The following is a 25,434-nucleotide window of genomic DNA, read 5'->3' as shown; positions in this document are numbered from 1 at the left end:
TATTATAGTATCGGTGGAACGTGTGTGGTTTACCGGCACATCGATTGAGTGATAAACTTTAAGGGTACCAAGTGATTTGCATGGTTACTTCACACGTCGTTTTGTGATCCTCGGTATCCCAGTCACAAAACCTGGAGGGCACTCTCGAGATTGAAACATGCCTTTGAAAAGTTCATTGAATCTCAAAGAATCTAGGAATTTCTAAGAACCAATTATAAAACCTAATATTTCGGTTTTCGTGGTGGAAATTGGTGAATCGTCATTCACCTACCTTTCAAATATGGTATAGCTTAGATTACGACATACCTCTTCTAAGTTATATCATATTGTGATTGGATCCTAGCCTTAATATTACATTTGGGTGTTTTATTAAGGACTCTCTGAAATCTATACTAAGCTTGTTCTCCTCTTTCCGATGTCTTCAAATAATGCTTCTGGCTCGAATCCTAATGGCTCCTTTACTCTTATGAGTATGTGTGGGAAAGTCACCTTTGATGGATCCAACTTCAATGAATGGATCAGAAACATCAGGATGATTACCCGCTACGAGGACAAAGAATATGTCCTTGACAAGGAGCTCAAGGAGATTGATGAGACCACTGCAACTCCTCAGGAGATCGCTGACTTTGAGGCACATGAAAGGGATGCTACGAAAGTAGCATGCATCATGATGGCCACAATGATAGCAGAACTCCAAAAATCTTATGAAGATTTCTACCCTTATGAAATGCACCAAGATTTGATGGAAAGATACCATCAAAGTGCACGACAAGAGAGGTACGAAATCATCTGCTCCATGATAACGACCATAATGAAGGACGGGGATTCCGTCACGAGCCACATGCAGAAAATGCAAAGGTATGTGGATCGATTGCTGAAGCTTAATGTGAACCTTCCTGAGGAGCTTGCAATATATATAATTTTGCGCTCCTTACCATCGTGCTATGATCAATTCCGCATGACATATCACATGAATAAGGAAGAGGTCACTCTCAGCAAACTTCAGGGACTTCTCAAGACTGCAGAAACAGGTCTTAAGGGGAAGTCGGTTGCTATCACTCCTACTCCAAACTCAACTCCGGTTTTGGCAATCGGGAAAAATCGAGGGAGAAAGAGGAAGAGATCTTCGAAGGGTACCAAGGCTCGGACTCTTGATGGCTCTTCTTCAAGTGGAACCAAGAAAGGTTTCATTACTCCTTCCTCTGACCCAAAAGAGGCTGAATGCTTCTATTGCCATGAAAAAGCTCATTGGAAGCGAAACTGCCCAAAGTACCAGCAGGATGTGAAGGATGGGAAAGTTAAACCCAACCATGCAGGTACTTACACTATCATTTCTAATAACTCACCCCATTCGAAATCTTGGGTCCTTGATACCGGTTGTGGTATTCACATTTGTTGTGACTTGCAGGGACTAAGAAGAAGTGAGAATGTGGAGCAAGGAAGAATAAACTTGATCATGGGGAACAGGAAAGCTTCACCTGTCACCAAGATAGGAGTTTATACTTTATCGCTAAGTAGTGGGTTTAGTTTAGATTTGAATAAGTGTTGTTACTCGCCAGGAATGGCAAGAAATATTATTTCCTTTCATGCATTGTACAAACAAGGTTTCACCTTTTCATTTGATAATGAAGTTGGTTCGATTAATGCTTTCTTTAATAATGTTCTTTATTTTAAAGCATTACCTTGTGATGGTGTGTATGAAGCTGTATCTGTTGTAGATAACTCAGGAAATAATGTTTTGTGTATTGATTCTTCTAATAATAATAACTTGGATAAAGCATCATTATGGCATTGTCGTCTTGGACACATAAGCAAGAAGCGCATAGGCCAACTCCAAAAGGATGGAGTCTTGGAGTCGTTTGACCTAAAGTCAAATGATAGTTGCGAATCATGCTTACTTGGAAAGATGACAAAGTCACCCTTCACAGGACGTGTGAAAGAGGTGAAGGTTTGTTGGACCTTATACACACGGATGTGTGTGGACCATTCAAACATGCCACAAGGGATGCTAATCGTTATTATTTGACTTTTACTGATGATTACAGTAGATATGGATATGTCTACTTAATCAAGCATAAGTCAGAGACTTTCGAGAAGTTTAAGGAATTTAAACAGGAAGTCGAGAATCAATTGGGCAGGAACATTAAGATGCTTCGATCCGATCGAGGTGGTGAGTATCTTAGTTCAGAGTTCCTCGACTATCTAAGGGAATGTGGGATTGTCTCACAATTGACACCTCCCAGGACACCGCAGTTGAATGGTGTGGCTGAGAGGCGTAATCGAACCTTGTTGGACATGGTTCGTTCCATGATGAGTCGAGCTTCGCTACCAATCTCATTCTGGGGGTATGCCTTAGAGACTTCCGCCCATATCCTTAATCTAGTCCCTACAAAGAAAGTTGCCAAAACTCCTCACGAGATGTGGACTGGTAAAGTACCTAAACTAGACCACATCAAGATTTGGGGTTGCGAGGCTTTCGTGAGACGCGAGACTCATGATAAACTCGAACCCCGAAGCGAGAGGTGTATTTTCATCGGCTACCCACAGCAATCCTTTGGTTACCTCTTCTACAGACCCAGTGACAATGTGGTCTTTGTAGCAAGGAGAGGAGTCTTTCGAGAAAGAGAGTTTATAAGCCAAGGAGACAGTGGGAGGCAAATTGACCTTGAAGAAATTCAAGAGTCAAGTGGTGAAGGAACTTCAAACTCTAGCCCTCAACTTGAGGAGGAAACTCCTGTTGAGCCAATTGACGAATCTGTACCTCTGAGGCGTTCCACGAGAGTTAGGAGTGCACCTGAGCATTACTATGGATTCCATACTACTGCAGAAGGTGAGACACTTATTAGTGATGAGACACTAGTAAGTCAAGATGACCCTAACAGCTACGAGGAAGCCATGGCAGGCCCCGAGTCTGCTAAATGGAAAGAGGCTATGGATAGCGAGATACAATCCATGTATGACAATCAAGTTTGGAACTTGGTTGAGAATGTACCAGGTCGAAAGACTGTAGGGTGCAAATGGGTCTTCAAGAAGAAGACCGACATGGATGGTAAAGTACACACTTATAAGGCTAGACTGGTTGCAAAGGGCTTCTCTCAAATTCCTGGAGTGGATTATGATGAGACCTTTTCTCCGGTAGCCAAGATTAAGTCTATTCGGGTTCTGTTAGCCATAGCCGCATTTCATGACTATGAAATTTGGCAAATGGATGTCAAAACCGCTTTCCTTAATGGAAAGTTGGCTGAAGATGTTTACATGAGTCAGCCAGAGGGTTTTGTCAGCAACGAGTACCCTAATAGAGTGTGTAAGCTTGAGAAATCCATTTATGGATTAAAGCAAGCACCTCGCAGATGGAATCTTTGCTTTGATGAAAAGGTCAAGGAATTTGGCTTTTCTAGGAGTGAAGATGAATCTTGTGTATATGTCAAGGCTAGTGGGAGTATAGTTAGCTTTTTGGTATTGTATGTGGATGACATACTACTCATAGGAAACGACATTCCAACCTTGCAGGAAGTAAAGTCCTGGCTTGGAAAGTGTTTCGCTATGAAAGACCTTGGTGAAGCTGCCTATATTTTGGGGATAAGGATCTAGAGAGATCGGAGTAAAAGACTAATTGGACTTAGTCAAAGTACCTACTTGGAGAAGGTTCTGAAGAGATTCAGAATGCAAAACTCCAAGAAAGGAGAGTTACCCATCCAGAGTAACACCAAACTGAGTAAGACACAAAGCCCTAGCACTGAGGCTGAGATAGCAGAAATGAGTCGAGTACCTTATGCTTCGGCTGTAGGTTCGATCATGTATGCTATGACGTGTACTCGACCTGATGTAGCCTTTGCCTTGAGCATGGTTAGCAGGTTTCAGGGGAACCCTGGCAAGGCACACTGGACTGCGGTAAAGAATATTCTCAAGTACCTATGAAGGACTAAGGACTGGGTCCTTACCCTCGGTGGGAGTGATGACTTGAGAGTTGTAGGGTATAGTGATGCTAGCTTCCAGACTGATAGGGATAACTTCCGCTCTCAGTCGGGCTGGTTCTTTACCCTAAATGGAGGAGCAATTTCTTGGAAGAGTTCCAAGCAAGAGACAGTGGCAGATTCTACTTGTGAATCAGAGTATATTGCAGCTAGTGAAGCGGCAAAGGAGGCGTTATGGCTGAGAAACTTCATTGGAAACCTTGGAGTTGTACCAGCTATTAAAGAGCCAATGGAAATTTTCTGTGATAGTGAAAGTGCTGTTGCCTTAGCCAAGGAACCTAGGGATCACGGGAGATCCAGACACATCGACAGAAAATACCATTTCATCAGACATCGGATCGAAGAGGGACTCCTCGTGGCAAAGAGGGTATCATCAGATGAGAATCCGGCAGATCCCCTCACGAAGGGACTGACTCTGGTTAAGCATCTCCATCATGCTCGAAGCATAGGGCTGAAGGATGATATTAGATTTAGTAGTTAGATAACCTCGAAATTTGTAAAGTGTAATTGACATTTGATGATGAATAAAAAGTGTTTTATTTATGAGCAAAGTGTTGCTATCACTTGTCGATCGTTTACTATATTTCTTTTGCATGTTTTGACTTCCAGAATAATTTTTGTTTGGTATAACATATTATTCAAACCTCCACAGTCGGTCATATGTCGGAAGTAGGTATGAATCAAGACTGTCATGTTTGGTTGTAGAGGTCTTGGACAAGGCTACAACAATCATGAGTGCTCATAAGGTCTGAGCATTGGACTCAACCCACGCTCACTGGAATCACTTCATGGAATTCTATCTCGAGTGATCGTGAGACGGTAATATCATATAAGTCTTTAAACCTAGAGATATGATTTGTTACTTACAAGTTGGTTATGCATTGATTGTACGAAAAACGCATTGGTAACTCGATGTTATAAAATCGTGCTCTTGTGTGTAATTCAATGAGTAGTAGAACAAACATATGAGTCGAAGTTTATCTGTTCCTTCTTGGATTAGAAGCTGATATCAGGGCCCCTCGATGATTTTGTTTTGACCTATGTACCGGGCCCGGTCAGAACTAAATTGATGTGTTCAATGAAGTTCTTTGTCAAACAAATCGGAAATCGGGAAACAAATGTTGGACAATAAGTAAGACATTGTTCCGTGTATTTGTCCGACTGATGTCTAGAACAAAGGATTATATGATCACTTATCTTAAATGGCGTACCATCATCTTCTCAGTTTCGAGAAACCTTGAAAAGAGCTACGATTGCCGATCGGTTCCTGAAGTCATACTTGCAGTAATAGTTATTAGACTTATCCAAGTGGGAGACTGTTGGATAAGGTGTCTAAGTCCGTAACTATTTCTGGTATGTACTTGACCCGACCCGGCATGGTCCATTTGGGTTGCATGGCACCATGCAATTGGATAAACTAAATGAGAGAAATAACACTTGGAGATTATTAATATATTATAAGTTCTAATATATTAATAATATTATTTGATTAGTTTGATCAAGAATTAATTTAGAATTAATTAAGTGATCAAAAGACAACTAATTAAATATGTGGGTTGATTATGTAAATCATCCATATCTTGTATAGTGGGCTAAAAGGCTCCATGGACCATCAAGTTGGGTTCCACCCATAGGATGCTCCATGGGAGTTACAAACCCATGGGTCATGGAAATGAAGAGTCATGACACATTAGGGTTTAACCCTAGATGTGTCAACACTATATAAGTAACATGTTCTCCACCCAAAATCGGTTACACTAAGAAATAAGAGGGCTTGGTCGATTTTGAAGAGTGTGTGTTCTCTCATAAGTTCTTCCAAGAGCATTTGGTGTTGTGTGAAGCATTTGAGGCATCACACTTGAGGTGCTAGGCTCACAAGGTTTCAAGGAACACAAACAACAACAAGGTAAGTTATTCTATCTATACTTTAAGGAAAAATTGTTCCCCATGTATGCTAGATAGGAATATAACCTTGGAATTCAACTTTGCATGATAATTAGACAAACATAGATCCAAGGTTATTAGGGTTGCATGTACACTTAGGAAGTGTTAGAATGCTCAAATCCCATCACCCTCATCTCGTCTTCGGGCTCCCATGTCCATTTCGAACCCTTACGATGCTGCCATTGTAACTTTACCAACTTCACCACCTTGTTCCTTAAGGTTTTCGTTTTCCGATCTAGAATAACCACCAGTATCTCAATATAATTCAAGTGGTAATCCACCTGAATGTCTTACAAAGGCACCACTGTGGAGTCATCCGCTAGACACTTCCGCAGCTGAGAGACATAAAATGTGTTGTGAATCTGACTGAGCTCGGCTAGTAGATTAAGACGATAAACAACCCGGCCCACCTGGACTAGAATCCTGAAGGGGCTAATATACCTAGGGCCCAGCTTGCCCCACTTCCTGAACCGAGTGATGCCTTTCTAGAGCGACACCGTTAGAAGAACTATAACCCCCAATTGGAACTCCAAGTCCGATCGGTGCCTGTCAGCATTGTTGGATAAGGTCTCTAAGTCCATAACTATTTCTGGTATGTACTTGACCCAACCCGGCATGGTCCATTTGGGTTGCATGGCACCATGCAATTGGATAGACTAAATGAGAGAAATAACACTTGGAGATTATTAATATATTATAAGTTCTAATATATTAATAATATTATTTGATTAGTTTGATCAAGAATTAATTTAGAATTAATTAAGTGATCAAAAGATAACTAATTAAATATATGGATTGATTATGTAAATCATTCATATCTTGTATAGTGGGCTAAGAGGCTCCATGGATTATCAAGTTGGGTTCCATCCATAGGATGCTCCATGGGAGTTACAAACCCATGGGTCATGGAAATGAAGAGTCATGACACATTAGGGTTTATATGGTGTAACCCTAGATATGTCAACACTATATAAGAATCCCATTCTCCACCAAAATCGGCTACACATATGAAACAAGAGGCTAGGCTGATTTCAAGAAGTGTTTATTCTCTCAAAAGTCTTTCCAAGAGCATTTGGTGTTGTGTGAAGCATTTGAGGCATCACACTTGGGGTGCTAGGCTCACAAGGTTTCAAGGAACATAAGCAACAACAAGGTAAGTTATTCTATCTTTCATTCAAGTTAAAAAAATTGTTCCCCATGTATACTAGATAGGAATATAACCTTGGAATTCAACTTTGCATGATAATTAGACAAACATAGATCCAAGGTTATTAGGGTTGCATGTACACTTAGGAAGTGTTAGAATGCTCATAACTTTTCCGCCAACTCTGAGTTGTCTGAAGTTTGCTCCGAACCTGCTGAATCAGCTCAGTGGTCTTGAGTACCACCTCCATACTCCCAATGACTGGTTGACCAACCTCGCCCCAACAGATCGGGGTCCTAAATTTTCTCCAGTAGAGCATCTCGAAAGCTGGTCGATCAATGTTAGCGTGATAACTGTTGTTATACAAAAATTCTACTAACGGAAGATATGTATATCAACTCTCGCCAAAATCTAATACTCATGCACACAACATATCCTCAAGAGTCTGAATGGTCTGCTCACTTTACCCATCGGGTCTGCGGATGAAATATCGTACTGAAATGGAGACAAGTGCCCATCTCGTCATGAAACTTCTTCCAAAACTTAGAAGTAAAACGAACATCCCTATTCGAAAGCATTGATACCGACACCCTATGACGTGCCACTACCTCTCGGACATATATCTTAGCCAGCTTCTCTGCAGATATACTCTCCTGGATCATAATAAAATACACGCTCTTGGTTAAACGATCCACAATGCCCCAGATAGAATCCACTCCGCGTGTGGTCCTGGGAAGCTTTGTGATGAAATCCATGGTGATGTCTTCAAATTATTGCATTTTCTTGTAGAACTCGATGAGTTGGAAGCCTCAACTAATCGTGTCGAATGGACTTTGGCCGCGTAGCTTAATGAACCAACTCAACGAGTTGGGATGGCTCAACTTGATGAGTTGGCGGCTGAGTATAACACCCTAATTTTTAGGGTGTTGTACCCTATTTAATGACCTTAAGTCCCTTGGCTGGCCTCCTTACCAACCTCCTCTGTCCATAAATCCTAAATCTCGAGCTTGACCTTCCATATTTAAGTGTGTGAGCTTGGAGAGTGGTTTAAGTGTCCATTTTTGGTGTATTTTGAAGAAGCTAAGAAGTGGGAGTTGCTTGGATTGGAGAAGAAGCTTTCAATCCAGAATCTATAGCTCAATTTCCAAGTTTTTGAGGTATCATGTTCTATGCTTGCTTAGTAGTTAATTAGATCTCTTCTTAGGTCAAATAGTGTGCTTTTAGCCATGTTTGGGTGTATATGGAGGTGTAGGGCGTCCCAAGTGTTTATCCTTTTAGATTTGTGATCTACATGAGTTCTTTTGGCATAAAGGTGCTAACTTTATGGTCTTAAGGGCTTCATGCATCTATTAAGCTCTTCTTTTGGCCCTTTTTGAGCTTTTGAGCCTCTCCTAGCATGTATGAGTGTAAAGTTGGAAGCTTTACATGACCATGCAACCTTCAAGGACCAGATCTATATTTTAGGGCTTTTTCTTGGTGATTAAGTGATTATTGATTATACCCCTAACCTTTTAAGCCTAGGGTTTGGGTTTTAAGCCCATTTGGATGGTCCTTAGGGGTAAAGTTGGAAACTTTACCCTTCTAGACGTTATTTCAGATAATATCTGAGTGGTGAAGCTATTAGTTTCGATTATGTCGGCTTAATGGATTTAGATGCTTGGTTCCTAATGAACTCGGTGAGTTTTTGGGTGAACTCGACGAGTTGGATCGATTTTCCTTGATTCTTGCAGTCTGATGGATAAACTCGATGAGTTTATGGATGAACTCGGTGAGTTAGGTCAACTCGAATTGTTGAGTTTGACTTTGACTTTAGTCTTTGACCAAGTTTGACCTATAAGGGGCTTCTAGGTTTTTGTGCTAAACTTAAGGAAAATTTTTATGTTTAGGGGTTGACTATAGTCGATATTCGGAGCTAGGATCCGTTCTGCTACCTTTCTATATTCGAGGAAAGTCTCCTCACTGTTCTATGGGTCGACGGCACCAATGCCGACCCATATTTATGTTATGTAGATAGTATGCTAGTTATCTTCATGACTCTTGCATGTGCTTGTTTATATGTTTTCCTTGAAAAGGCCCGATGTCGGGCGGGGCCTAATGGATATTTTATGCTATGCACCACTGTGATTATTTCATGTGTATGTGTTATCTGATGTATGCTATTGTATATTGGTCGGGGCCCATTACCGAGCTCAGCTTGATGCCGGGTAAGGCCAGATGCCAGATGAGGTCCTATGTTAGGCGGGCCCACTTTGTGTTTATTGTATGGTTGTTATGTGGTATCTTGGGGGAACTCATTACGCTTTGTGCTTACGGTTTTCAGTTTATGTTTTAGGTACTTCTGGTTCCAAGGGAAAGAGCTTGAGTTGACTGCATCGCACACACCATTAAGATTTTGTTATGATGTTACTTTGATTTATAAAAAATTGATACATTGGTTTATTTCAAATGTTTGGATGTTATGGGAAAATGATATTTGATCTATTATTAAATTGAAATTTTTGGGACCATATTTTTGGATGTTTCATACCAAACTTGATTTTCATACATGGACTTGATCTCGATGTCTATTGCTTCTTTCCATTTGGCTGACTCAGGGCCTGCCATTACTTCTTGTAGTTAGTAGGTTCATCTAAATTTACCAGTGTACTATCACTGATAAATGTATCACAATATATAGTTCTATGGAACCCATAAATCTTAGGTGACATGCTAACTCTATTGGAACGTCTAAGAGGTAATGAGTTGTCAATTGGTTCAACTGGAATCTCTTCCTTTGGTTGAACCCTAGCATTTTCAGAATTTTCTTCATCGTTTGACTCTTGAATCTCTTCAAGATCAATCGTACTTCCATTGTCCTCTTTGCATATGATCTCTCTCTCGCAAAAGACTCCCATTCGTGCTACAAAGACCACATTCTCACTAGGTCTGTAGAACAAATATCCAAAGGACTTTTGCGGATACCCGATGAAAACACATCACTTTTTATGAGGTTCAAGCTTGTCTTGGGTCTCTTGTCTAACGAAAGCTTCACAACCCCAAACCTTGATATTTGCTAACGAAGGAACCTTCCCCGTCCACATTGCGTGAGGTGTTTTGGCAACCTTCTTAATTGGGACAAGATTAAGAATGTGGCGACAGTCTCTAAGACATACCCCGAGAATGTTATTGGAAGAGAAGCTTGACTCATCATGGAACGAAACATGTCCAACAAGGTTCGATTGCGTCTCTCAGCCACACCATTAAGTTGTGGTGTCCTAGGAGGTGTCAACTATGAAACTATTCCACGTTCCTTGAGGTAGTTGTGGAACTTGATACTAAGATACTCTGCGCCTCTATCTGATCGGTGCATCTTTATCTTCCTTCCCCATTGATTCTTGACTTGCTGCTTAAACTCTTTGAACTTTTCAAAGGTTTTCGACTTGTGCTTGATTAAGTAGATATAGCCATATCTGTTATAATCATAGGTAAAATTCATGCAGAATCGATTAGAATCCCTTGTGGATGATCTGAACGGTCCACACACATCTGTGTGTATGAGATCCAACAATCCTTCACCTCTTTCACAAGACCCAGTGAAATGTGATATTGTTATCTTACCCAATAGGCAAGATTCGCATGTATCATCTAACCTTACGTCAAATGATTCCAACACTCCATCCTTTTGGAGTTGGGAAATGCGTTTCTCGTTAACATGTCCAAGATGACAATGCCACAAGCACACTATGTCTATACCAGTAGATGAATCAATTTGAAAAACATTATTACCTAAATTGTCTACACATATCACAGTTTCATACACACCATGACAAGGTAAATCTTGAAAAGGAAAACACCATTTTTATAAGAAGAAATAGAACCATTCTCATCATTAAAAGAATATCTAAACCTTGTTTAAACAATACCTGAAAAGATGTTTCGTGTCATTTCTGACGTGTCACAACAATTTATTAAATCTAATCCTAACCTATAACTAAGCACTAAGCCATAAACTCCAATTTTGGTGACAAGTAAAGATCGCCTATTCCCCATGATCAAGTTCATCCTTCCATTTTCTACATCCTCACTTCTTCTTAGTCCTTGAAAATTAGAACAAATGTGAAATCCACATCCCATATCAAGGACCCAAGAACGAGAATATGATGAGTGGTTAGATATGATAGTGTATATACCTGCTAAAGTTGGCTTTACTTTGTTATTCTTAATATCTTGTAGATACTTTGGTCAACTTCTTTTCTAATTCCCTTTCTCATTGCAATAAAAGCAAGTGGCCTCTTTAGGATCAGAGATATGGGGAGCATCAGAACTGGATTTTCCTTTGGATCCACTGCTTGATGGCCCAACTTGAGACTCTCCCTTCCAGTTTTATTTTGGAGGAACTTTCCTCTTTTTACCTTTCCCTTGCTCAATGGCCAGAACTAAAGTAGAAGCAAGAGTGGAGACAATACTTTTTCCCTTCATTCCCGCTTCAACTGTTCGTAGGAGGCTTTGCAATCGAGGCAAAGTTTTCTCTTTGTTTTCCAAATGATAAGTCAAGATGAACTGATCATAACAACTAGACAATGAGTGCAAGACTATACAATAGCGAATTCCTCATCAAAGTTCACATTGAGCTTAACTAAACGATCCATGTATCGTTGCATCCTCAGCACACGACTACTAATTGATTCTCTATCTTTCATCTTGCTAGTAATAAGGGACTTTACCACCTTGTACTTCTCTTGACGAGCTCGTTAATGGTACTTTTCCATCAAGTCCTTGTTCATCTCGTATGGCCAATAATCCTTATAAAACCTTTACAACTCAGGAGTCATTGTGGCTATCATGATGCAAACAACTTTTGTCGTATCATTATAGTGTTTCTTGTATTTAGATAGTTCTTCAGGAGTGGCTTGTTCTTCATCCATTTCAATGAGTTACTTTATGTTGCACATCCAATCATTGTAGTTGGTGCCATTTAGTGTCACCCTTGAGCAGATGTTAAGTAACGAGAAGTTGTTGTTGTTGTTGTTGGAGGAACCAGAAGCATCAGTTGCAGTAGACATCTATAAAAGAAGGATAATTTTTAATTAAATAGGAATAATCCTCAATATAACACCTAAAAAGAAATATAAAGGCTAAGATCCAACTAAATAATTCACAACTTAGAAAAGGGATATCGTAGTCTAATTGTAAATTATGTAAATGTAGGTAAATGATGATTTACCAATTTCACCATAAGAAACTAAATTTTGAATGAATTAAGGTTAATGAAATTCCTAGATCTTTTGAGATTCATTGAAACTATTCAGTGACATATTTAATCTCAATTATGCTCTTCCATTTGTGACTGGGATACCGAGGATCACAAACAAGATTTGAAATTATGAAATAGCATTTCCAAAAGCATCTCATCATCATAAATAGTTAGAATATGGGATAATGACTTAAAAGTGTAATATACTTTTCGATTTGTACATAATTGGTCATTGAGTTTTTTTGTTCACATTTACCCATTCAACTTGTTTAACTGTATATATTTAGTCCTTATGACTGGCTACTTTAGTTAAGCCAAAAAAATGACTTAAAAAGGTAATATATTTCTCATTTTGTACACATTTAGTCCTTAATATTTTTTTTGCACATTTAGTCCTTAATATTTTTTTGTTGCAAAATAAGTCCTTATTATTTTTGTACACATTCAACACTTATGACCAATTTTTTTAGTTTTTCTCACAACAGATTACACGGGACTATCATTAATAAAGTGTTTCAGGCTATTCATGCTTATGGTCACCGCGGCATCGAATGCTTGGTTGCTTAGTTCTTGTGGTTTTGACTTAGGTCTTGTGTTCTAAATGTCGTAACTTATCCATATGATCACAGATTTTAACGATCTTTATATCCACACATTCGTATTTGAGTCTACTACAATTTTTGTTTAGATTATTTCCGTTAAAAATGATATATTCTTAATTATGATTTAAAAAAACGTTCATGCATACATTCATAAAGAACACATGAATATAAAGATCGTAAGTAAAAATGTATTACTTTTTAATGAAAGTAGTCTAAATGAAAGTTGTAGTAGACTCAAATATGAATGCATTGATATAAAGATAGTTAAAATATGTGATCATTTGAAAAAGTTTTGACGTTCAAAACACAAAACCTAAGTCAAACCACAAAAATTAAACAACCAAGCAGCCGGGGCAGTGGTGGCCATAAGCATGAACATCCCTAAACACCTTGTTAATGTTTGTCCCACGTATGTTGTGGAAAAACCTAAAAAACCGGTCATAAGTACTGAATGTGTACAAAAACAACAATAACTTATTTTGTAAGAAAGAAAAATATATTAAGGACTAAATGTACAAAAAAATATTTAGGACTAAATCTATACAAAATAAGAAATATATTACCCTTTTAAGTTATTTTTTCGGCTTACCTGAAGTAGTCGGTTATAAGGACTAAATGTGTACAGTTAAACAAGTTGAAAAGGTAATATGAAAAATAAAAACTCAATAACTAAATATGTACAAATCAAAAACTATATTATCCTTTTAAATCATTATCCCTTACAATGATACATTGTTCTAAATTTTGAACACTCTATATGTCTAGAAAAATTTTAAAATTGTTAGAATCAACTATTAGAAAAAAAAAGATTCTTTCAAATTAAATCCTCTCCTAATAAATAAATTATTTTTATCATTTGTCATATTTTCATTCAATTTACTAAATGTTATTTTATGATTATTTTGAATTAATTTTTTTTCACATGTTATTTTTTGAGTTTTTTATTTTATTAAATTATACATAATATTTTAATATAATAATTACAATAAATGTAGCAATAAATGGATATTAATTTTATTAATAAACTTACTTTTTAATTTCAAAATTCCTAAAATTAAAGTTCATTAATTTTTTTCCTTTATTTAAATTATTTTTTTTAATTTAAAAAATAAAAATCATTTACATTATATTAATTCATTATTTTTTCTTATTTTCTTATAAATTCAAAATTCTCAAATGTTTTGATATTTATATTTAACTTTTTTTTTTAAATTAATTAATATAATACATAAGCTATTATTACAAAATAAACATTATTCAATAAACAATTTTTAATAACTACATCCAATACATAATTCAATATAAAAACACTTCAAAATCGAATCAATTTAAGTTTGGGATAATGACTTGAAAGGGTAACGAACTTTCGATTTTTGTCACATTTAGTTACTAAACTATTTTTCGTTATCTATTTGCCATTGAACTATTGAAACTGTTCACATTTTACCCTTATGACCGACTGTTGCCGGTCATAAGGGTAAAATGTGAAACGTTTTAATAGTTCAATGGCAAATAGATAACGAAAAAAGGTTTAGTGACTAAATATGAACAAAATCGAAAGTTCGTTTCCCTCTAAAAAGTTCAATGACTAAATGTGAACAAACTTCCTCTTGTATTATGTTTTACCAAATTATTTATTTTTGTTAAATTGTAGCAACATTTGTTAATGAAGAAATCCATGAAATAAAAAAAAAAAAAAAAAAAAAAACAAAAAAAAAAAAAAAACAAAACCCTGAAAATATATTTAAAAAAAAACAAAAAACCAAAACCGAAATAAAAAACCAATGGTTTGACATTTTCCAAAATAAAAAATTAAAATTTCCAATCTGATTTTGGTTTTACAAAAAAATAAACCATTCTCACTGATGTGAATTATGACCATTGGTTTGGCATGCGAAATTTGTGACATCCCATGAATATGTAGTTACAACATCGTCTGAACTCGTAATTCATAGTAAGGGGTTAGAGTATCATCGCATGAATACGTAGTTACAACATCGCCTGAAATCGTAATTCATCACCTACAGATTATGGGTCTGCTGGTGTTTCCACTGGGTTGTCTAGAATAGTCCGTGGTCGCCATCTATACTCTGGTAGATTACTACATCGCCACATTGTTGGTTAAGGTTATGATATCTCCTTTCATCCTACATCACATATTCATCATCATCTATTTACCTAATTATCATCACCTATCTCTCATCATTTTATTTCATCACATTGCTGGTTAAGGTTATGCTTCCTAACTTCGAACCCCAAGGTTTACTCTACTAAAGCTTCATATTCTCGGCTTTTTGGACCTAGAAGGGTCCAGATCTATCACACCAAAAAGTTCAAGATAACTCTTCCTCTCACTCTACATACTCAAGCTCGCTAGAGTTCTCACTTATGGGAAATGTAGTCGCAATTGAAGGCCATAAGTGCCTTTAAATATGGCTTGGGCCCAAAGACTTAGGGTTTCTGCCAACAGCGCGGACTCGTCAAGTCGCCTCACCGACTCGTCGAGTCCATTCATTAATTCGAGTCATCAGTCACGACCTTACTCGACGAGTTGAGGCGTCAACTCGTCGAGTCTCTCTTCTTAACTCAAAAGAAAAATACTTAAATTATGATACCTAGAAATCCGGATGTTACATTTTGTTTTTTTTATTTCATAGATTTCTTCATCAACAAATGTTGCTACAATTAAACAAAAATAAATAATTTTGCTAAAACATAATACAATAGGAAGTTTGTTCACATTTAGTCATTGAAGTTTTTAGAGGGAAACGAACTTTCGATTTTGTTCACATTTAGTCACTAAACTTTTTTTCGTTATCTATTTGCCACTAAAGTATTGAAACTGTTCACATTTTACCCTTATGACCGGTAACAGCCGGTCATAAGGGTAAAATGTGAACAGTTTCAATAATTCAATAGCAAATAGATAACGAAAAAAAGTTTAGTGACTAAATGTGACAAAAATCGAAAGTTCGTTACCCTTTCAAGTCATTATCCCTTTGAATCCTACAACTTTTAACCTTACATGACAAAAGAGGAACAAATTTTAACCAACAACTTCTTTAATATCTTGTCTTTATTATGAAAAAAATACAAAAATATCGCCATTTGTCAAGACACCCCCTCATCCTTTTTGAATTGTATATCATGTCCTTTTCAAGAATGAGTCCTCAACAGTGTCAGCAATGGCAGTAGAACACTCCACCACTGCTCACCCAAAATCAGATTAGGGCCCACACCCTAGAATTTGATCGTTGCATTCAAAAAAGGTATTGCGTCTTCCAACCCCTCTACACATTCGAAATTCAAATATTCAAATGCACAAAGCAGAAACATCGTCAGACAACTCGCCCCTTTTCTCGCCGTCTCCGCTCCCCCCAAACACTTCCCAATGCAATTCGCCGATTTGTTCTTAATCTTCTGAGTTCTGAAATCTGAATCAATCCATCTCTAGAAGTTTCGGTGTTTGGTAAATCGATCACTCGATTTTTTTCAGATGGGGGAGACGAAGTTATCATCGGATAGCAGATTGAAGCCATCATCGAGGTTCGCTGATGAGAATCAACCACCATCGAAGTGTAAAAACAACAACCCATCATCGAATTTGAAACCCAGATCGATATGGGGTTCTAACATTGTGAAAGGTTTTTCAGCTGATAAGAAAACCAGGTCGCAACAAGTCACGAAGAAATCGCAACAACAGCCACTCACCATCGTTTCCACGACGAACTCCAAAAACCCTTTTGCTTCTAATCGAGCAAAACGGTCTCTGATCGGAGATTTGTCGTGTTCTGTTACAGCCACACAAGTTCATCCACAAGGGATTCATCACAACTGTGACCAGAACCAGAACCAGAACCAGCGGCTGTATAAATCTTCGTCTTCTTCAGGGTCTCGAGATCTGTTCGCTGAGCTTGATCAGCTCAGAAGCTTGCTCCAAGCATCTAAAGACAGAGAAGCTAAGTTGCAAGCTGAGTTGTCTGATTTCAAGCGGAAAAACCTCAAGGCTTTGGAGCTAGAAAGGGTGGTTGAATCAAAGACGAGTGAAATCGATTCTCTTAAAAGCAAAATCGATTTGCTCGAATCAGAAAACACTAGTCTCTCTGAACAGTTGAATTCTCATCAGTTACAAGAAAATCTAGCGAAGGGAGTCGTGAACAATGTCGAGGTAGATGTTCTTAAATTAAGACGACTAAATGCTGAGCTTCATCTTCAAAAGAGAAACCTCTGTTGCAGGATTTCATCAATGGAGTCTCAGCTAGCTTCCTTAGCAAAAGATTCCGAGGTGCGTAACCTCTTCCAACTTCTTACTTCATTAAATTTCTAACAATTTCATTTTTGGTTTAACTTTTAACGATTGACAGAATGAATTTATCCAAAAGATCAAATCCGAAGCATCCATATTACGACAAACAAACGAAGATTTATGCAAACAAGTTGAAGATCTACAGGTAAGTCGATTAAACGAAGTCGAGGAGCTTGTTTATCTTAGATGGGTCAATTCCTGTCTCAAAAACGAGCTTCAAAATTCGACTTTTTTGACTTCTGATATATCTTCAAGCCCAGCTTCTGTCGAATGGCTTAATCCTTCTGTATCAAGTGATGAAACTTCCGAACATGGTAGCACTCAAAAGATATTAAGTTCGATTAAAAAGTGGAAAAAATGGCCTGTTTTAGATGAAGAATCACAAGTCTCCGAACCCATGAATTACAAACTCAACCTTGGATGGTTAGAAGGAAGAAGACACTCAATCAGTGGCGCAAATTGTTGTCAAGAAGAATTGGTTGTGAATAAAAGAAGACAATCAGATGGTTTTATTATATCTTCAATGGAAATGGAGGAAGTAGATTCAAGTGTTATTCAAGTGAGAGAAGCTACAAAGCTGAAAACATTAATGGATGTTGAAAAAAGAGCTCTTAGGGTTCCTAATCCTCCTCCTAGACCTTCTACCTTCACTGAAAAGGAACATAAAGAGGTAAAGTGTCAAATCCCACCACCACCACCACCGCCACCTCCACCACCACCTCCGAAGTTCACAGGGCGGAGTAACGGTGGTGGGGTTGTTCAAAGGGCTCCACAAGTGGTTGAGTTTTATCATTCTCTTATGAAAAGAGATTCCAGAAAAGATTCTTTAAATGATGGGATTTGTGATGCTTCTGAGGTTAATAATGTTAGAAATAGTATGATTGGTGAAATTGAAAATCGGTCTTCTCATTTACTTGCTGTAAGTTCCTTTTCATCTATAATTTATCATCTCTAGATTTACATTTTGCACAAATGATTCTCTGATTGGATTGGAATAACCCTTTTGTATAAATGTTTGGGTTAATTTCATAAAAACCTCAACTTTATTTTTTTTTGCCTGAAAAAGATTCTTTGATTGGATTAGAATAAACCCTTTTGTATAAATGTTTGAGTTAATTTCATAAAAACCTTATATTTTGTGTTAGTTTCAGCATTATTTTTTGCCTGAAAAAGAATATATATATATATATATATATATATATATATATATATATATATATATATATATATATATATATATATATATATATATATATATATACACCCCAAAAAACCCTCAAGTTTGTCTTCTTTTTGTTTTCAGAAAAAAATAGGTCAACTTTCTATCTGTTTCCAAATAAACCCTCAATTTTTTTAGTTTTTTTCAAAAAAAGCCCTCAACTTTGTCTTTGCTTTTGAAAAATCCCTCAACATTCTTACTGATTCCAAATAAACCCTCAACCTTTTTAGTTTTTTCAAAAAAACCCTCAACTTTGTCTTTGCTTCCGAAAAAATCCCTCAACATTCTTACCGATTCCAAATAAACCCTCAACTTTTTGGTTTTTCTGGTTTTTCTCAAAAAAATCCTCAACTTTGTCTTTGCTTCTGAAAAAATCCGTCAACATTCTTATTGATTTCAAATAAACCCTCAACCTTTTTAGTTTTTCTCGAAAAAACCCTCACATCTTACAATTTCTTTGGAAAAAATAACTAAAAGGGTCAGATCGAAAAAATGAAAAAAATACAAGGTCTTTAATTTGAAGTTTAATCAAGAAAAAGCAAAAAAAGTTTAAGGTCTTTTATGAGATTAACCCTAAATGTTTCTTTGATTGATGTGTGTACTTCATAACATAATGTTTTTTTTTTAATGTTTAGATAAAGGAAGATGTTGAGACACAAGGAGAATTTGTGAACTCATTAATAAGAGAAGTCAATGATGCTGTTTATCCAGATATAGAAGATGTGGTGGCTTTTGTGAAGTGGCTTGATGATGAACTTTGCTTTCTTGTAAGTCTATTGGTTCTTAGATCTTGTAATCACTAAAAAAAAGAACAAAATTCTATAAATTTCTTGAAATTTTCGCTTTCTTTAACCGATGATTGATTTTTTTTAATGGTTGTTAAAAGGTGGATGAAAGGGCTGTTTTGAAACACTTTGATTGGCCAGAAAAGAAAGCAGACACATTAAGAGAAGCAGCATTTGCATATCGAGATCTAAAGAAATTGGAACATGAAATTTCAAATTATAAAGACAATTTCCACATACCATGTGACATGGCATTGAAGAAAATGGTGTCTTTATCTGAAAAGTAAGAAACATTCACCATTTTTTGAATTCATTTTGTTACAAATCTTTATCTTTGAAATTAAACTTATTTGGTGTATATTTTGTAGAATGGAGCGTATTGTGTATAATCTTCTTCGAACAAGAGATGTATTGATGCGTAATTGCAAAGAGTTTCATATTCCCACAGATTGGATGCTTGATACAGGAATATTAAATAAGGTTTGCTCTCTTTTTACTTTTTTTTTCCAATATATTCAGTGTACTTAATTTTTTACAAATAATAGCAACATATGTACATTTTTTATTGGTAAGATCAATATGTTGCTCATAATAGCAACATACTAACAACTTTTGTTTATAATGACAATATATAACAAATAAGTATGTTGTTATTTTGGGCTACATCATGCTAATATTGGTAAAAATATATAAGTATATTGCTATCTAGGGTAAAAAAAGGATTAATCTCGTCAAAGACCCTATATCTTTTTTTTTTTTTTTTTTTTTTTTTTTTCGGATTAAACGTCCATTTTATTTTTTTTCCTGAAAAAGACCCTGCACTTTTTCACTTTTTCCAATCTGGCCCTTCTAGTTTTTTTCCCAAAAAGACTTGTAAAATGTGAGGGTTTTTTCGAGAAAAACTAAAAAAAGTTGAGTGTTTATTTGGAAATAGTTTGAAGGTGGAAGGTTTTTTTCAGAAAAAAACAAAAAAATACAAGGTCTTTTTCAAAAAAATAGAATAACATCCAGATTAGAGTAAATTACATGAATGGTCCCTATGGTTTGGGGTAATTTGCGTGCTTGGTCCCTAACTTATTTTTTTAACAAGGTAGGTCCCTACTATTTGTTTTTGTTACGTGCTTGGTCCCTGTCTTACCTGAAAACACTATTACTTAAATAGGGAAAAATGGTGAGGAAGGTAAGGTAAAGTGGGAGTATGTTTATTTAAATAAATTAAAAAATCAAGGGCAAAATAGTCTTTTTAGGTAAGACAGGGACCAAGTGCGTAACAAAAACAAACAGTAAGGACCTTCCGAGTTAAAAAAATAAGTTAGGAACCAAACGTGCAAATTATCATAGGGACCATTCGTGTAATTTACTCTAAAGATTAAGTTTAATTCGGAAGAAACACAAAATATAACGTCTTTTATGAGATTAACCCTAAAAAAATATAGGTTTGATGCTATTATGGGTAAAAATAAAGCACATTGCCTATACCGGTGGTCTGTTTGTTGCATAGAACATAACAGGACAGGACAGGTTGTACTGTGTTTGACATGTATTGGACTGCTATTGAGATTGATGTCAGTGACACAATTTTTTTAATTTTTGGAGTTCATTTTCGTGGCAGATTAAGTTGGGATCGGTTAAGTTGGCGAAGCAGTACATGAGAAGAGTTGCTACAGAGCTTCAAATCAAGGGAACATCAGATAAAGATTCTTCAATGGATTATATGTTGCTTCAAGGAGTCAGATTTGCTTTTCGTATCCATCAGGTTTCTCATATATATATTTTTTACATATATATTACAACAACGAAAATTATATGAATTTCACATGATATGAAATATTATTTGAATATCATTCTTGTCTACTTTTTTGTAGTTTGCTGGTGGATTTGATGTGGATACAATGCATGCATTTGAGGAGCTTCGTAATGTGGCTCTGGTTTTAAACAAAAAGTAAAATGAAAAGAGGATTTTTGAGGGAGGGAATATGGATTTTTGTATAGAGTATGATTTAAGATGGTAGTTTTGGTATGAAGAAAAAATGAGGTGCAATCATTATCTTATATTTTTCTAAGTAACTACAAAATTATATATGTGTTAGGGGTTCAAGATTAGTTTGACCCTTACTTTTGATATTTTGTGTTTGCATTGCTTAAAAATTAAAATATATATATATATATATATATATATATATATATATATATATATATATATATATATATATATATCTTCTTTATCGGATACATCTTTAGATCGGATTAGAATATTGCATATGTTTATATTGTGTGTTAATATAAGGTATTAGATGATACATTTTGAATTAAAGATTGATATATGATAGAATTATATATTTTCAGTGTGTAACCACGTATGCACTTCAAATAACCACGTCTCACGAATCTCAGCTTTTGAACTTGTGTAAATACTTTTTCCTAACATAAAGTACCAATGATAAAACATTCGCAAGTATATGCTTAGCTAGAAATTTTTATGGTGATTTTTATAAGGCCTTACATTTTGATTTTTGTACGACCTAATTTTTTTTTTCTTCAAAAAAAGAAAACCAACATTAAATATATTTTTTGATTTGTACATATTTCGTTATTGAGTTTTTTTTTTGTCAACATTTAACCATTTAATGTTTTTTTTGTCCACATTTAGTCGTTAATGTTTTTGTACACATTTAGTCAACAAAAATGCAATTAATCACAAATGCTTATGGAAATCGACATTAAAATAGAAAGAAAGGAAGAAATGAGGAAGGAAACACGAACCTGAGAGAAGGAAATCGACAGCAGCAACGTCGGTGGCCGGAGAGGGGAAGTTTCCGGTGGCTGGCGGTATCTCTTCAACTATGGGCTGTTAGAATCGTTCGAGGAAGGGAGAATCGTCAGATCAAATGATCGGGAAAATGGAACAAAATGAGAGCAAATCGAAGCAGAAAGAGGAAGTGATTGGGAGTAATCTGCGTTGATCTTTAGCGGCGACACCCAATAGCAGCGACAAATGAATTAATACCGGCGACACTAATCTTTAGCGGCGACCTACGAAGAGGGAAAATAAGGCGCGTTTTTTCAACCTTTAGCGGCAACAATTTAGGTTTGTAGCGGCGACATTTTGTCACCAGTATTGGTTTTGTGCGTTCCATGAGTTTCTCATCCGTTGGATTAGAAAAACGATCTCACGGTTGGCATTCAACAGAACATGAAAATGCAGATTCAGGTAGGTAAACATTACTGGTGACACCGATAACGGCAACAGAACCTTTAGTGACAACTTTTCGATTTGTCGTTGCTAAAGGTGCTGTCGCCGCTATTGGTGGCACCGGTAATGGTTGTATTACTTGTAGTGAACGGAAAAAAAAATACTATGAAAATGGAACTCTTGTATTAGGTTACATGGGAGAAGAGAAAGATGAAGAATCAATAAAACTTGACATCCAAATGGATATATTAAATATCCTTACAGAGTTTCCAAATGATACCCTAAAACCCTTATAATCAGGAAACATTTCTCTTTAAATAATTAAATATTATTAGGTGTTGTAATCAAATAATAACTCCTTCAACAGGTGTTATTTACGGGAACCTACCTATAAAAATAAAATAAGCATGCAATTCGACTACCAAGGTTCTCATTATGAACTTTGGCAAGCTGAGCATCTTCATCATATATCGTCAATTTTTTTTTTTTTTTTTTTAGCTTTTCTTCAGAATTTCAATGACTATATCCTTGTCTCTGTCTTTGTAAGATCCAGCACTTGTTTCGGGTGGAGGAGTTGGACTGGATTCACCAATCACAATGCCTTTAAGTAGATTTTTTGTTGGAGGTGCTTGGGGCGTGGATGACTGACCTGGACTGTATTCTATCTGTATGGGTGTCTGTTGAGGAGGTGGTACTTTTGGAATGACATACTGAATAGGAGTTGGGTTAGTACCTGTTTGAATTCGAGTAAATGGTTTTGTTGGCCTCTTAATCTTTGGAACTTTGATCAATGGTTGGTTTTTGAGATCATCTTTAATCTTTTTCCTTCTAACTTGGTTCAAAGCTTGAATTTTTTCAGCATCTACTCTTATTATCTTGGAAGATTCATTGATAGGAATATGATCATTAGAACCAGAACTATCATCTAGATTGATCTTATCCTGATGAAAAAATGAACCATAAATTCACATTTTAGAAAAAAGCATGTTGACGTAATCCATGTAGATAAACATGGTGGTATATATATACAATTACGTACCATCTCCTTCTGTACATATTCTTTGTTGACAGGAATCATGTGATCCTGTTGCCCAAGGTTGTTCTGTACATCCGGAATCTAACATAAGACAAGAAACATTAGCAATAAGCACATTAAATAATGTACTAATTAAATCAATACATTTCTAATTTCCCAAATAATCACTTGAAAATTACATCATAAGTCATAACATTTTTTGTTAGAAAAGGATGGCAACAGGTTAATTAATTACTTTTTTTAGTAAATTATATCATAACATCCAGATATCAAGCTAAATACGTAATACCACGTGACATGATATTAAAAGAAGGTAGTTTGGATCTGAGACTTTAAACATCTTGTAAACGATGATAAATGCATTGGACCAACATTTTTCCTATCATCTCTTAATTGGCGTCAAATGATTTGCTTAAAAAGAAAACAATACTCACCACATACAAGAATACTACAATTTTTTATAGTCGATGACATTTTTAATTATTCTTGAATATAAAACTAGATTTCCTTGAAAATAATTATGTGAAAAGACTTACTTGGATATACGACAACGCTTCCTCAAGCCTAGCAATGACTGTGTCCATCGTAGGGCGTTCCATTAGATTGAAACTGATGCACTGATATGAGATTTCTTTAAACGTTTCGAAAGAACGGCTATCAATTTCATCCTTTATATAGGGATCAATCAACTTGTCGAGGCTGGTGTGATAGTATCGCCTGACAAAATTTATGAGAGATTGTGGCTTATCATCTCCAATGTTTCGTCTACTATAAACCAGCATCCCACTCAGCATTTCAAAAAGCACCACACCAAATGAGTAAACGTCCGATTCTTTATGGAGGATGCCGCTTTCATGGTAAGTGGGATCCAAATAAAACTTGGTACCTGCAACCTTTGTATAGATTTGGGTTTCTGGCTGATTTCTGAGACCCAATTTTGACAAACCAAAATCACAAATTTTTGCAACCAAATTCTCATCTAACAATATATTTGCACTCTTAATGTCTCTGTGGATCACTCTGTTGTGCTCTCCAAGACCCGAGTGAAGGTAACCGAGTCCTCTTGCCGCTCCTATGGAAATCTGTAATCGTTGTATCCATGTTATGCAACGCCTCTTATTTGGATCTTCAAGGTGATGATCGAGGCTTCCATTAGTAGCATACTCATAAATGATAATCATCTCTTTGCCTTCATCACAGTAACCAAAAAAACGGATGATATTTTTATGTTGGAATCTGGAGATCATCTCAAGCTCATTGCGGAACTCATGCTCTCCTTGGTAGCTATCTTGATCTAGGCGTTTGATAGCAGTTATGCAGTTTTGCCCTTGTGTGGAGAGTTGTCCTTGGTAGACCTTGCCGAATCCACCTCCTCCAATACATCTATGCGGACTGAAGTCATCGGTGGCATGCTTGATCTCTTCCAGTGGAATTAGATAATTTTTAAGGTCTAACCCTGAAGATGACATGGTCTTTTGATATCAGCCGACGATGTATGGAAAAGATAGGGTAATGGACGGAGGAACAGAGCAGGGGCTGGATTTGTTGTGTGATGGACTGATGGTGATAGCTGGTGGTGATGACGGTGGTTGTTATAGTCGGACTGCTGGAGGATACAAAGATAATGTAATAATCTGATTCAAGGTTCTGATTACAATCTGTATGTAGGCTCTTAAGGGATATCACATACTAAAGGTAATCCTAGTATTATATATAGTCTTACCGGTAGGATCACACTATTGCTGTAATGGAGTTTGCTTAGAGGAGCTTACCTAGTACGCACGTGGCTTATTAATTAGAAACTCGAATTCCTTAGAAAGTAGGTGGTGTTTGTTTCTTTTGCCATGTCTAGCTGAGTAAAGACGTTTAAGAAAAAAACAATATTGTTGTTTATACAACAAAGGGCCATAGAATGTCTTTTTAAAATCTTTTTACAAAATACAAATTAAAAAATTAGCTCAAGGACGCTAATCCTAATGTGGTATTTTTTTTCCTACC

The 25,434-nt window shown here is 36.3% G+C and overlaps 2 protein-coding genes across 2 annotated transcripts; one reads left to right on the top strand and one right to left on the bottom strand.

Annotated features, from left to right (window-relative positions):
• Positions 1-16,073: 16,073 nt before the first annotated feature.
• LOC145041234 (protein CHUP1, chloroplastic-like) lies at positions 16,074-21,331 on the top strand. The gene is made up of 7 exons (XM_078989241.1): positions 16,074-17,182; positions 17,262-18,122; positions 19,058-19,189; positions 19,309-19,490; positions 19,576-19,687; positions 20,820-20,963; positions 21,073-21,331. The coding sequence occupies exons 1-7, from the start codon at positions 16,394-16,396 to the stop codon at positions 21,151-21,153; spliced, it is 2,301 nt and encodes a 766-aa protein (XP_078845367.1). The 5' UTR covers positions 16,074-16,393; the 3' UTR covers positions 21,154-21,331.
• Positions 21,332-22,675: 1,344 nt separating this feature from the next.
• Positions 22,676-25,114, bottom strand: LOC145041245 (putative serine/threonine-protein kinase PBL28). The gene is made up of 3 exons (XM_078989252.1): positions 23,973-25,114; positions 23,440-23,517; positions 22,676-23,341 (listed from the first exon to the last, which is right to left on the bottom strand). Exons 1-3 carry the CDS (start codon positions 24,903-24,905, stop codon positions 22,895-22,897), a joined length of 1,458 nt encoding a protein of 485 aa, XP_078845378.1. The 5' UTR covers positions 24,906-25,114; the 3' UTR covers positions 22,676-22,894.
• Positions 25,115-25,434: the final 320 nt, after the last annotated feature.

The sequence above is a fragment of the Lactuca saligna genome, chromosome 1 (assembly GCF_052625555.1).
Source record: "Lactuca saligna cultivar CGN05327 chromosome 1, ASM5262555v1, whole genome shotgun sequence".
In the NCBI taxonomy this organism is placed as follows: Eukaryota; Viridiplantae; Streptophyta; class Magnoliopsida; order Asterales; family Asteraceae; genus Lactuca; species Lactuca saligna.
This window is presented reverse-complemented; position numbering and strand designations above follow the sequence as displayed.

Excerpts from the sequence above, each read along its gene's own strand:
- LOC145041245 (XM_078989252.1), bottom strand. The coding sequence starts at position 24,905 with ATGTCATCTTCAGGGTTAGACCTTAAAAATTATCTAATTCCACTGGAA. Across the intron at positions 23,518-23,972 it reads AAGCGTTGTCGTATATCCAA|ATTCCGGATGTACAGAACAA; the intron begins GTAAGTCTTTTC and ends GTCTTATGTTAG. Across the intron at positions 23,342-23,439 it reads AATATGTACAGAAGGAGATG|GATAAGATCAATCTAGATGA; the intron begins GTACGTAATTGT and ends TTTTTTCATCAG.
- LOC145041234 (XM_078989241.1), top strand. The coding sequence starts at position 16,394 with ATGGGGGAGACGAAGTTATCATCGGATAGCAGATTGAAGCCATCATCG. Across the intron at positions 17,183-17,261 it reads CCTTAGCAAAAGATTCCGAG|AATGAATTTATCCAAAAGAT; the intron begins GTGCGTAACCTC and ends AACGATTGACAG. Across the intron at positions 18,123-19,057 it reads GGTCTTCTCATTTACTTGCT|ATAAAGGAAGATGTTGAGAC; the intron begins GTAAGTTCCTTT and ends TTTAATGTTTAG.